The sequence below is a fragment of the Nematolebias whitei genome, chromosome 16 (genome assembly GCF_014905685.2).
Source record: "Nematolebias whitei isolate Nwh7 chromosome 16, NemWhi1, whole genome shotgun sequence".
NCBI classification, from domain to species: Eukaryota; Metazoa; Chordata; class Actinopteri; order Cyprinodontiformes; family Rivulidae; genus Nematolebias; species Nematolebias whitei.
Window position 1 is genome coordinate 794,037 of NC_056513.1, and position 14,044 is coordinate 808,080.

Below are 14,044 nucleotides of genomic sequence, written 5' to 3' on the forward strand. Positions count from 1 at the left end.
TATATATATTTGTATATACACACACACACATATATATGTGTTGTGTGTATATACAAATATATATACATATATATGTATATACACACATGCATGTATATGACTTTGTGTTGTGATGTGCATGATAAGAACAATATAAAACATTCAAAAAGTCACCATGGTTGTTTCCTGGATGGACCCAAAGCTGTTGATAAAGATGTTCACTCTAGACTCAACTGGGATACCTGAAACAAAAATACACACATTAGGCTGTAGGACCAAAGTCTCAGATTTAAAAAAGTTATCCAGTTGACATATGGGTGGGGGCGAGATGGAGCAGAGGCAGGGCAGCTGACCCAGCACCCGAAAGCCCCAGGTTCAATCCCCAGTCATTGCACATCTCGTGGTGCCTCTGAGCAGCACACCCCATCCCCAATCTCCCCCTGGGCACCCCCAACAGCCCCCCACCGCACCACCCAGGGGCGGATGGGCCAAATACAGAGAGCCAATTTTGCTAATGTATGGGAACATACAATGATTACAACACATTATTATAATAATAATTATTATTAATATTAATAATATTATCTACCGCCTGCGACAAAGTGAAGATTCCACGTGTCTGCTGCTTCCTTATATAGAGAACTTTACTAACTGTCTTTTTCTATGTACGTGAATGTTTCTGTTCAGTGCCCTGAGACAACTTTGTTGTGAATTGGCGCTGTATTAATAAACTGAATTGAATTCAAGATGGCTGCCTGGCTAAGGAGGCTATGCTGAATCAGGATGAGTCCAAAAGAAAATCAGTTATACAAAGTGCATGTCATGCTGTGGTGCAGTCTACATTCTTGTAATGGGTACACCGTGCTCAAAAACCAAAGTACACTTGTAAGTACAATCTAATCGTCACTTTATTTTGATTTTTAAGCATAATGAACATTTCCAAATTTCTCTGATGCTTATATTTGAATAAATGAACAACAAACTTTGTACAACAATTGGCTTTGTATTAAAAACATGTTATAGAATTTATAAAACAGTATCAAAGCAAAATGTGTTCAAGTATTAAGTAGTAAGTAGAGAATTATACAATAAGCAAATGTAATAATCAAGCGCTGCATACAGATAGATGTTATGGAAATGTTAAACTGCAGTTTCACGTATCAATGACGTGCCTGATGACGTGTCATGTGTCACTGGGCACTGTAGTGGGTATACTGGAATTCTGGAGCTTTTCTAGTGGGTGTACTCCGTATGCCCGCATATCGCAGAGACTACACCACTGATGTCATGTCAACCCAACATGAACGTTCAGTTCCTAAAGCAGTGCCATGCTCTAAATATTGATTATCAGCACATTGATTGGCACTGTTCAAGATTTCACCAGACTTCCTGAATGTCTTCTTAACAGTAGTAAAATCTTGCACGTTGCTCTTGCATCATGTTTTTTTTTTTTTACCAATTCTCATTATTCTAATGTAGTTTGTTGCAAAAGTGCAGATTTAATGCTTACTTAAAACACTATACATTTTGTAGTTGTTAGTTTTATACCCAATCCGGGGATCTCGTGTGACACCAGACACACAGCCTTTGTCTCATTACAAGCACAGAACCTCTGCTCAAGTCTTCTGCAGCCTCTAACATGTTTCATTCAAGGATTACTTTGTTTTTATCTCCATCCATTTACACCATTCGTTCTCAGCAGCTTCTTTGCCACCGCTGCTGAAAAGCAGTGTTAGTGTAGTGTTAGTTTTTAGCAACACAAGGTGTTTTGAATTCAAGTAAAAAAAAAAAAGTTTAGTTTTGGTCAGACTTGAGCAGAGCACCTTCTTCCATATTTGCTCTCTTTAAATGTTTACATTTCAAATCACTTAAAATCATTTCCATCTTTAAATCTCTTCTTGGTCTGCTGCCTTCATACATCTCCTCCTACATGTCTCTGTGTGAGTGCAGCTACAGCGTGCGCTCTCAGGACATCATTACCTGCAGTGTTCCCTCAGTGAGGACTGAACTAGACAAAAAGACCTTCTCCTACTCCGCTCCTGTTTCCTGGAATATCTTGTAAAAAGATCTGAAGCTCTCGACCTTTGACCTCTCTAAGTGGCTTCAAACATCTGGTAAGTTCCTGGAAAAACCAACGCAGACGTGTTCCTGTTTTTAGTTTTCTACATTGCTTTATAATATAGCTGTTTTTGTTACATTTTAATACCATTTTCTTTCATTTATTCTTCTCAGTTTATATTCTTTCTTTTATGATTGTCTACTGTTGTCATCATTCTTTGTTAAAATCAGGTCTCTCTTGTAGATGAGTCCCTGAGGCTCAATGACACTAACCTGTAGAAATAAAGCTTGAATGAATGTTACCTACATGGCTTGTGGTAAACTAAAACAATACTTCTGATGTTGTTTGTTTCATCTTCAGTTTATATTATTGTTGTTATTATTTATATATCCATCCATCCATCCATCCATCCATCCATCCATCCATCCATCCATCATCTTCCTCTTGTTCTGGACTCAGGTCTCGGGGGCAGCATCTTGAGCAGGGAGGTCCAGACATCTCTCTCCACAGCCTCTTCCAGCTCTTCTGGGAGGACTACAAGGTGTTCCCAGACCAACAGAGACGTAGTCTCTCCAGTGTGTCCTGGGTCTTCCCCGGGGTCTCCTCCCAGTCGGACATGCCTGAAGCACCTCCATAGGGAGGTGCCCAGGGAGCATCCTTACCAGATGAACCACCTCAACTGGCTCCTCTGGATGTGGAGTGGTTCTCCTCCGAGTCTCTCCTGATGACTGAACTTCTCAGCCTGTCTCTAAGGGACAGTCCAGCTACCCTGCAGAGGAAACTCATTTCAACCTTCTGGATCCACAATCTCTTTCTTTCAGTCTCTACCCAGAGTTCATGACCAGAGGTGAGGGCAGGAACGTAGAGTGACCAGTAAACAGAGAGCTTTGTCTTACAGCTCAGCTCCCTCTTCACCACAACGGAACGACACAGAGTCCACAATACTGCAGACGCTGCACCAATCCATCAGTCAATCTCAAGCTCCATTCTTCCCTCACTGTGAACAAAACCCAGAGATACTTGAACTCCTCCACTAGAGGCAGAACCTCACCCTCGACCTGAAGAGAACAATCCAGCCTCCACAAATTGTATTTTAATATGTGTTAAACTGAATTATAGTTATTAATATGTTTTCTATGGTCAATTGATTGCGGCAAACATCATAAATTGGATTGAACTCAAAAGTGACTCTGTTGTAGATGTAAATGGTAAATGGACTGCACTTATACAGCTCCTTTCTATTTTATCAAGACACTCAAAGCTCTTTACAACAATCTGTGCCTCATTAGCACATTCATACAACACTCTACTATATATTTACAAAGATTAATCTGTGCTTGATCACATTCAGACACTGAGGAGACACATATCAGAGGTAATGAGGTTCAGTGTCTTGCCCAGGGACACTTCAGCATGTGACTGCTGATGGAATTGAACTCTTACCTCCTGCACTGTTCTAACCACTCAGCCACAGCCGCCCCTAATGAGTAATGATTATCAGAAAGCTGAATTAAAATCCATCCTGTGGTTTGAGACATTTTGCTAACATACACAGAATTATTATCCACTCTGGAGCTGGGCCTGGAGATGGGGCACGTTGGTGAGTACCTGGTGGCCGGGCTTTTACCCATGGAGCCTGGCCGGGCACAGCCCAAAGAGGCAACACGGGTCCCCCTTCCCATGGGCTCACCATCTGTGGGAGGGGCCAAAAGGTTTGGGTGCAATGTAGGATGGGTGGTGGCCGAGGGCGGGGACCCTGGTGGTCTGATCCTCGGCTACAGAAGCTGGCTATTGGGACGTGGAACGTCACCTCTCTGGTGGGGAAGGAGCCTGAGCTGGTGTGTGAGGCTGAGAGGTTCCGGCTAGAAATAGTCGGACTCACCTCTACACAGGGCTCTGGCTCTAGAACCAGTTTCCTTGAGAGGGGTTGGACACTCTTCCACTCTGGAGTTGTCCCTGGCGAGAGACGCCAAGCAGGAGTGGGCATACTTGCTGGCCCCCATCTTTGTGCCTGTACGTTGGGGTTCACCGCGGTGAACGAGAGGGTAGCCTCCCTCCGCCTACGTGTGGGGGGACGGGTTCTGACTGTTGTTTGTGCTTATGTGCCAAACAGCAGATCAGATTACCCACTCTTTTTGGAGTCCTTGGAGGGGGTACTGGAGAGCGCGCCTCCTGGGGACTCCCTTGTTCTACTGGGAGACTTCAACACTCATGTGGGCAATGACAGTGAGACTTGGAGGGGTGTGGTTGGGAGGAATGGCCCCCCTAATCTGAACCCGAGTAGTGTTCTGTTATTGGACTTCTGTGCTCGTCATGGATTGTCCATCACGAAAACCATGTTCAAGCATAAGGGTGTCCATATGTGCTCTTGGCACCAGGACACCCTATGCCGCAGTTCAATGATCGACTTTGTTCTCATCTCATCTGATCTGATCTGTGGCGGCATGTCTTGGACACTCGGGTGAAGAGAGGAGCTACCAACCTGGTGGTGAGTTGGCTCCGATGGGGGGGGGATGCCGGTCAGACCTGGCAGACCCAAACATATTGTGAGGGTCTGATGGGAATGTCTGACAGAATCTCCCGTGAGACAGAGCTTTAACTCCCACCTCCGGGAGAACTTCGAACACGTTCTGGGGGAGGCGGGGGACATTGAGTCTGAGTGGGTCATGCTCCGTGCCTCTATTGTTGAGGCGGCTTATCGGAGCTGTGGCCGCAAGATTGTCGGTGCCTGTCGCGGTGGTAACCCTTGAACCCGGTGGTGGACACTGGCGGTGAGGGATGCCGTCAGGCTGAGGAAAGAGTCCTATTGGGCCTTTTTGGCCTGTGGGACCCCAGAAGCAGCTGATGGGTACCGGCAGTCCAAGCGACATGTGGCTCGGGTCGCTGAGGCAAAAACTCGGGCGTGGGAGGAATTCGGAGAGGCCATACATACGCCACCAACACTATTTATAGTGGGGGTGGTATGCTACTGACCTCAACTCGGGATGTGATGGGTCAGTGGGCAGAATACTTTGAAGACCTCCTCAATCCCACTGGCACGTCTTCCAGTGAGGAAGCAGAGCCTGGGGACCTTGGGTCGGGCTCTCCAATCTCTGGTGCTCAGGTCACCTTGGTGGTTAAAAAGCTCCTCGGTGGCAGGGCCCCAGGGGTAGATGAGATTCGCCCAGAGTTCCTTAAGGCTCTGGATATTGTGGGGTTGTGTTGGCTTACACAACTCTGCAATATTGGATGGACATCGGGGGCAGTTCCCAATGATTGGCAGACTGGTTGGTGGTCCCCCTATTCAAAAAGGGGGACCGTAGAATGTGTTCCAACTACCGGGGGATCATGCTCTTAAGCCTCCGTGGTAAGGTCTATTCAGGGGTTCTGGAGAGGAGGGTCCATCGGATAGTCGAACCTCAGATTCAGGAGGAGCAGTGTGGTTTTCGTCCTGGTCATAGAACACTGGATCAGCTCTACACCCTCAGCATGGTCCTGGAGGGTGTGTGGGAGTTTGCCCAACCAGTCTACATGTGCTTTGTGGACTTGGTGAAGGCATTTGACCGCGTCCCTCGGGGAGCCCCGTGGGGGGTACTCTGGGAGTATGGGGTACCAGGCCCTTTGATATGGGCTGTTAGGTCCCTGTACGACCGGTGTTAGAGCTTGGTCCACATTGCCGACAGTAAGTCGGGCTTGTTCCCAGTGAGAGTTGGACTCCACCAAGGTTGCCCTTTGTCACTGATTCTGTTCATAACTTTTAAGGACAGAATTTCTAGGTGCAGTCAAGGTGTTGAGGGGATCTGTTTTGGTGACCTTAGGATCGCTTCTCTGTTTTTTACAGATGATGTGGTCCTGTTGAGTGTGACGCGGCCGGGATGAGGATCAGTTCCTCCAAATCCGAGGCCATGGTCTTGAGCCGGAAAAGGGTAGAGTGCCCTCTCCGGGTCAGGGAGGAGGTCCTGCCGTAAGTGGAGGAGTTGAAGTATCTCAGGGTCTTGTTTACAAATGAGGAAAAAATGTAGCGTGAGATCGATAGGCGGATAGGTGCAGCATTGGCAGTGAAGCGGGCGCTGTACAGGTCTGTCGTGGTGAAGAGAGAGCTGAGTCAAAAGGTGAAGCTCTCAATTTACCGGTTGATCTCCGTTACTACCCTCATCTATGGTCACGAGCTCTGGGTTGTAACTGAAAGAACAAGATCTCGGACACAAGTGGCCAAAATGAGTTTTCTCCACAGGGTGTCTGGGCTCTCCCTTAGAGACAGGGTGAGAAGCTCGATCATCTGGGAGGGACTCAGAGTAGAGCCGCTGCTTCTCCACATCAAGAGGAGCCAGTTGAGGTCACTCAGGCATCTGGTTAGGATGCCTCCAGGACGCCTCCCTGGTGAGGTGTTCCGGACACGTCCCACTGAGAGGAGACCCAGAGGAAGACCCAGGACACGCTAGAGGGACTATGTTTCTCAGCTGGCCTGGGAACGCCTTGGAATTCCCCCAGAAGTGTTGCACCAAGTGGCTGGGGAGAGGGAAGTCTGGGCCGCCCTACTTAGGCTGCTACCCCCACGAACCGACCCCAGATAAGCGGAAGAGAATAGATGGATGGATGGACAGAATTAATGTCAATAACATGGAGAAGTTTAAAACATAAATTTGGCGTCATCAGTCAGAGTAAAAGTTTGGGCTCAGTCTCAACTAAAGCCTTACCTTGAAAGTTAGGCCTGATCCTTGGATCATAACTGACCATCAGACGATTTAAGATGTTAGAGGTAGAGTTAGCTGGAACTTGGGCCAGATCTTCTGGTGACAGTTGTCTGTTGAAAAATCATTTAAAGAAGAACCATTTCTCAATGTAAAAAAAAAAACAAGAAACATATTAGTCTGTTTTTTCCATCAATTACTGGATACATGTTTCATGAAAAGACAACAAATATTTTCTTCCTGTATGTTTTCTGTTTATTTTTGTGTGGACTGGTTTTCCTAACAAAACACCACATTTATTAGAAGAATCTAGAATCTGAAGGTCTATGTATTTCATGTGGTTGTTTTAGTGAAAAACTGGGCGAGGCAACTCGACCAAACATTTGTACTTTAAGCTTGTTAGAATAAACAGTATTCACTGACTTGGTGTTTCAAATGTTGGGAGTTGTGATTTCTCCGTGCACTGCATGATTTGGGCTTGGAGTGAACTTCCTGGGAGGTGCGCTCCGGTCAACAACTGTCCTCATGTCTAAATGAAAGCTTGACTCTGTGTCTTGTTTGTTTGTGATAGAGAATGTTCTCAGCTGTAACCTCGCCAAATTTTAGCTCTGTGTTAAAATAGTTGCGTTAAAGCCATTTACATTGAGCTGGTGGCCATCTTGAATTTTTATAGATTCATTTTTTATTGGGCATTGGTCTCAGCTACCACCACAGCAAATTTCAGCTTAATATCTCTAAAAATGGCTGATTTACAGTATTTTTCTTTTTTTTAGCTCAGGTGGCCATCTTGGATATTTGACTGGTAACCACAGGCTATGAAAAATTACTAAGAAAAATGGTGTCTTTGTTTGCTAATTACGTCGTCATGGTAACTCGAAACGCCAATAAAAGTAAGAGCACACATCAAGGTGGAGTTGCATTTGAGCCTAAAAAATCCGACCCGGCCCGAACCCATATCATTTTTTCTGAGGCCGACCCAAAACCGACCAATTAATTGTGATTACAGGCCCGAACCTGAAAAAAAAAAAAAAAACTTTTTTAATTAAGCTTTTACTTCTTTTTAAAAATACATTTTATTATTATAAAATTTATTCATTAAAAAAAAACCAATTCAATATACAATAAGAAATACAATCATAAATAAAATGAAAGGCAGCAGAAAGAATCAAAAATCTTATATCTGCCCAATTTAACAAAAAATTAATTCAAACAATAATAATCTTCAAATAACAAAAACAAAATAAATAACTCCTTCTCAAGCAACAATTCATATAAATGCACATTAAGCTATTTCATATTTTGTTAACAAATCAACTTTGATCATTTTCTTAAACATAGACATTGATGTGGCATTTTTAACATCACTCTTCAGATTATTCCATAATCTAATTCCTTGGATTGAGGTAGACCGTTCCTTCAAAATAATTCTAAATTTAGGTTTGACAAATATCTCTATCCCCTTAAGATTATAACAACTTTCTCTTTTAACAAAATTTAATTGGATATTTAATGGTAATGTGTTATTTTGAGCCCTATACATAACTGATAAAATACTATAATCTACTAAATCATGGAACTTCAATAAGTTCAGCTGATAAAATAATGTGCTTGATGGGTGACTGTAATGCTTTCTGGTGATAATTCTTACAGCTCTTTTCTGTCAAATAAAAATAGGTTTTGTAAATGTTTTACACGCTTTCCCCCAAACATCAATGCAATAGATTAAATGTGGAACAATGATTGTGGTATACAACATGTACAGAGCTTTATCATTTAATAATTCCCTGACTTTGTAAAGTACTGCAATAGATTTAGATATTTTTGTTCTTCTTTGCTTTTGTAAACAAATCAGTTTGACATGATTTAAAAATGTATTTCAAAGAAAAGAAGATATAAAATTTCTTGTTCATTAACAAGTCAGCAGATTATTATAGTTCTTATATTATAGTTATTATAGCTATTATGGCTATTATAGTTATATTATAGTTCTTATAGTTATTTGAGCTATTTTAATGTTATAGTTATTGTAATAGTTATTAACAGTTGGAGGACAGACATGTGCGGCTGATGATCCAAATTGGGTTGTCGGCCGTGCACGTCCTCTGACGCAGAGGCTGAGTCCAGTTACTTCAGGTGGGTCGCTGACAGTCGTCCATCTGGACTTTTTTTTTTGCCTCTTTCAACCGGCCGGTCAGCGCGTGGTCAAACGGCCGCGCACGGCTGCTGATTCAATTGGATCGTCAGCTGTGTGCGTCCACTGACTCAATCAAAAGCCCAACACCGACCCGTTTCGCTCGTCCAGCACATTACTTTGGCCCGGCCCGGTGCGGGGCCAGCTCAGAAAGGACAGCTCTACATGTAGGTGCCGAGCCGGTCGTTTTGATATAACCGTTGTGGGGGGTTCAGTTCAGGCCGCGTTAAAGTTGAAAGAAGAGTAAGATGTAAAGTTAAGAAACCCTTGTCAGGTGGATAATAATAATAATAATAATAATAATAATAGGTGGCTGCTTTACTAGGCAGTCCCCAAAAAGATAAAAAACCCAAAAAACTGGACCTCTGTTCTGTAGATGAACGTGTTTCACTTCTATCCAGGAGACTTCATCAGTTCAAAAGCGTCTGCTGTGTGGAGAAGGCCTTCTGCTGCATTGTGGGTTTTTGACAGTTGTAATCTGAACCTCCTCCGATGTTTAAATTTGTTTGTTCTGGTTTGACTTGCTGATATTTTAGCTCCGTAGGTTTGAAACACCACATCACATTCACAACTCCATGGACTTTGCAAACAAACTGGAACATTTGAAGATGGTTCCAGGAGAAACTTCACTTTTCACTTATATACCATCACCCGAGGCAGTGAAAACCATCAGGAAACTAGATAATGACCTTAACAACAGGACCAGTTTCACCCTGAACCAGATGTGGACCCTGCTGGACCCCTGTCCTTCCACAACTTCAACTTTAATGAGAGTTTTTCCAGAATGAAGCATGGTTGTGCCGTGGGATCTCCGGTGTCACAGACTGTGGCCACGTCTCTACATGGAGGACCAGAGAGCCCAGAGGTTCTTCAAGGGAACAACACAGGTTCACGTATGTAGAAGGCACTTGGGTCAAAATCCAGTGAAACAAGTAGAAGGATTTCCACAAACATTTCAAAAATATACACTATTTTTATTTTTTACTTTACTATTTAGCACTTCTTTGATGAGTTATACTTTGTTGTTAATATTTAATTTGTGTGTCAGAATGGTCCCCTCTTGCCTCCATCATGAGGTCACTTAGTGATTTAGTTTCCTATGTTTGTGCCTTAGTTACATTTAGTTGTGTTGACCTCTTTTATGGGCACAGAACTGCAGTATTTTGAGTTTTTGTAAATACGTTTAAAATACTTTTGGGCCAATCTCCTGTGTCTCAATGGTAAATGTAACATCCCCCCATGGACAGAAGGGTAAGGAACAGAAACACATTACTAAAGCTCTCCAAACTTGTGGATATTCCAGCTGGCCTTTTGTCAAGTCAGCAAATAAATCTAAGAGGAATGCCACCTAACAGAACAGAGAAGAGCAAAGGATAAAACACTGACATCTCATATGTGGCTGGAGTATCAGAGAAACGCAGAAGTATCTTCTCCCAACACAACATCCCGGTCCATTTGAAACCAAACAGGACCCTGAGACTGAGGCCGGTTCATCCTAAGGTCAAAAGTCCCAAACCCAACTGCGTGGTGTCGTAGAGTCAGTGAGGAACGTTCAGACAGTTTACTGGAGACACGAAACAACAAGCCCACAGGAGGTAAGACAGGACTCAGCTGAGCACCTACACAGCAAATGTTCATACTTTAGACAGAGAAGACCGATGATTTGAAAGGAGGGCGATGTTGGATAAAAATATCCTCTATTCATCTTAATTACCCAAAGAAGCCACACGAAGACATTTAACCAGTTTTTTACTTGCAGGAGCAGACACACTCACAGGTCTACACAGATGCACCGTTGGAGCGAGGATCTGCTCCGGCAGTGTGTGAGAATAATTTATATAATACACGCTTTTCAGCTCTCACAGACAGTCCATGATGACCTCGGCCTCCCAGCTGTACATGCAGGATCAAACGAGCTCCCCTCTGAGAGAGAAAGAGCCCTCTCATAGCTCACACACACGGTTCAACGTTCATTTAACATTAGTTAGATTTAAACATCCTTGACCTTGACCAAAAATCCCGAGAGGTGAAGGAAAACGACTTTAAACAGAGGCGGAGGTCTCAGATTTCAACTATCAAAAACCTACACTGCAGCAGTAAACCATTCCCAGTCAGTTCCAATATAATTCACATGATCGTGCATGTGCCCAAAACATCCCTGTCATGAGCCAGGCAAAAAATAAAACCAGACGTGTTCTGACTTGATAAAGCCTCACCGATGGGAAGCAAAACGTATTTGAGTACAGAAGTCCAGTGTTTGGTTTGTCATTTAATAGTCTAGAAATTTGATATTAGCTGATGTAGAGATCGTTCATACACGCAAAATGTTTTTGAGAAATGTATTTATAAACCTGAAAAGAATTCAAAACAGCCAAACCGCCTGGGCTGGATGAAGACTTTTGCCCACCTATTTCTCCTCCAATGAGCTTTACGACTGATGTCAAGGTTAATAATATACAAACTTTGGAAAATGTTTAGGCAGAACATCATTTGAAGAATCACAGACTGTCCCTTTAAGATTGAACATATTATGAAGTCACTGCATTTCTTATACCCCGACATCATTCAGCATTTCTGACTGCGTGGTTTTATTTAGAGAAAGAAAATTCTTACGTACGATGGACAGATCACTTGCTTTCCTTTCTTCCCTTTCTTTGCAGATTTTCCATCTTTGGCCGTGTTCAGCTGCCAACAGCAAATCAGCAGCAGCAGAAGCACCGTGGGTCTCAATCCAGGAGTCATCGGGCCTGAAACATGGAAATGTTGGCATGAGCTCACACTTTGCTTAACTCCAGCTAGCAAATGTAAAGCTAGTGCTATTCTCAGGACTTATTTGTTGTTTTGTTACTCAAAAGAACCATACTGACGGCAGGTGAAGATTTGATCCAACTTTACTTGCAAGGCCTCATTCAGGACAGGTTACATGACAAAAAGCAAGTGAGGACAGAAGACGCCAGGAGAGAGCCAGAAACCATGCTAAGCTAATGCTAGCATACCTCAAACACATGAATAAAACCAAGAAGTGTTGAAAGACTAAAAGGTGCCTCAAGCGCAACGCAATAGTAGAAAACAACTGATTAAAAAATCCTTGTGTACTACTGTGTAAAAATGTTGGATCAAAAGCTACCAGCAGAGAAAACAGGAAGTGACATCATACACCTTGCCACAAACATCAGCACATCCAAAACAAAGTCCATAAAAAGTTAGTAATTTCCATTAATGTAGCTAGTGATGCGTCCGCTGATAACCCTGACATTTCTTCATCAGGTACGTGGTTAAGAAGCGTTGTTGGCTTTGATGTCACTTGAACCGATTGTTATAGATGCTGCTCCTGCCATGATTAGTAAAACTCCGGTGTCTCACCCAAACTAATGCACTCCTTTCTAATTTACCAAAGTGTGCTCTGCAAAACTAAGCATCCACCTAAAACTAATCATGAACAGCACAAACCTTACAGGGCCCATACTTCTAAACAACGTTTGCAGCCGAAGCCACAAGAACATCAAGCTGCTTGGAATAGCCCTATCAGCTTTTACTTCAAATTGGTTGTCAACAAATGTTTCTAATATCCTGAGACAACCCTCTCCTTAGCTTTCTGTGCTCTTTGTTTAGTGTGTTACACACCATGATGCTCAACAGCACAGTGACTACCATGAAATTTGACCCATATTTTTGAGTCTCTCCAGTGCGTCCTGAATCTTCCCCGGAGTCTCCTCCCAGTCGGACATGCCCCAAGCATCTCCCTAGGGAGGCACCCAAAGAGCATCCTTACCACAAGTTAAGGGAGGAACATAGACTGACCGGTAAACAGAGAGTTTTTCCTTACAGCTCAGCTCCATCTTCACCACAACAGACCGGTACAGAGTGCAATACTGCAGACGCTGCACCATTCCGTATGCAAATCTCACGCCCCATTCTTTCCTCACTTGTGAACAAACCCCAAGATACTTGAACTCCTCCACTTGAGGCAGAACCTCACCCTCGACCTAAAGAAAGCAATCCAACCTTTTCCGGTTGAGGACCATAGCCTCATACTTGGAGGTGCTGATTCTCATCCCAGCCATTTCACACTCGGCTGCAAACCTCTTCAGCTAGAGCTGAATATCATGGTACAATGATGCATACAGGACATCTGCAAAGAGCAGAGATGGAATCCTGATGCAATATGTATATATATATATTTTTTTTTCCATTCAACCTTTATTGTTTTATTTTTACAGGCTAGCCTCAATGAGCCTCGGGGACTCATTTACAAGAGGACAGACAATGACAACAATAAACTACAGTAAAAATGCAGTTAAAATAAGAGCAGTGTACAAAAAAGGAATCAGGGTGCCATAAAACAGGGTGAAATACTAAAATCAAGAACATATTTGCTTTGATTTTTCAATTGACAATATGTTTGAAACCCCTAAAGGAAATCAAGGAGGACAACTTTAATTGCTGTTGCCAGGTGTTCCAGGTGCAGGAGCTGAGTAGGAGAAGGACTTTTTGACAAGTTCAGTCTGCAGTGAGGGAACGCTGCAGGTAATGATGGACTGAGAGCGCACGCTGTAACTGCACTGACGACGTGACATGTAGGAGAGGATATGAGAAGGTAGCAGACCAAGGAGGGATTTATAGATGAAAATGAACCAGTGTGAGAGACTACGTGTAGATGATGAACTGACCAACTGGAACAGGGTGCAGTGATGGGTACACTAGTTACAACCAGTTATAAATCAGCGTGCCATGGTAGACGACATCCAACATCTGCACAAGCTGGCAGGAGCATTCATGTAAATAATGTCACCGTAGTCAATGGTCGTAGGAAGGGAGAGGTTACAAGACATTTTCTGGCATTTAGAGATAAGCAAAATCTATTTCTGAAAAAGAAACCCATATACCTATATATCAAACCAAGCCAGCCAAAGCAGATGGTCTCTTGTCCTGAGCTGGTTCTGCTGGAGGTTTCTTCCTGTTAAAGGGAGTTTTTCTTTCCACTGTCTCCACTGTGCTTGCTCAGGATGGGAGACTGCAACGAAGACAAGATTCATCTTGTCTGCTGGATTCCTTAGATAGAGAACTTTACTAATTATGTGAATGTTCCTGTAAAGTCCCTGAGACAACTTGGTTGTGATTTGGTGCTTTATAAATAAACTGAAT

General features: G+C 43.3%; 1 protein-coding gene across 1 annotated transcript in view; it reads right to left on the reverse strand.

Annotated features, from left to right (window-relative positions):
* Positions 1 to 14,044, reverse strand: part of LOC119422995 (glycine receptor subunit beta-like) — a 24,350-nt gene that overhangs the window by 9,344 nt on the left and 962 nt on the right. The window contains exons 2-4 of the mRNA XM_037690406.1: positions 11,517 to 11,646; positions 6,715 to 6,821; positions 154 to 221 (exon numbers count right to left, since the gene is read on the reverse strand). Coding sequence (XP_037546334.1) covers positions 154 to 221; positions 6,715 to 6,821; positions 11,517 to 11,641 — 300 coding nt within the window. The 5' untranslated portion in view covers positions 11,642 to 11,646. The remainder of the gene's footprint in view (positions 1 to 153; positions 222 to 6,714; positions 6,822 to 11,516; positions 11,647 to 14,044) is intronic.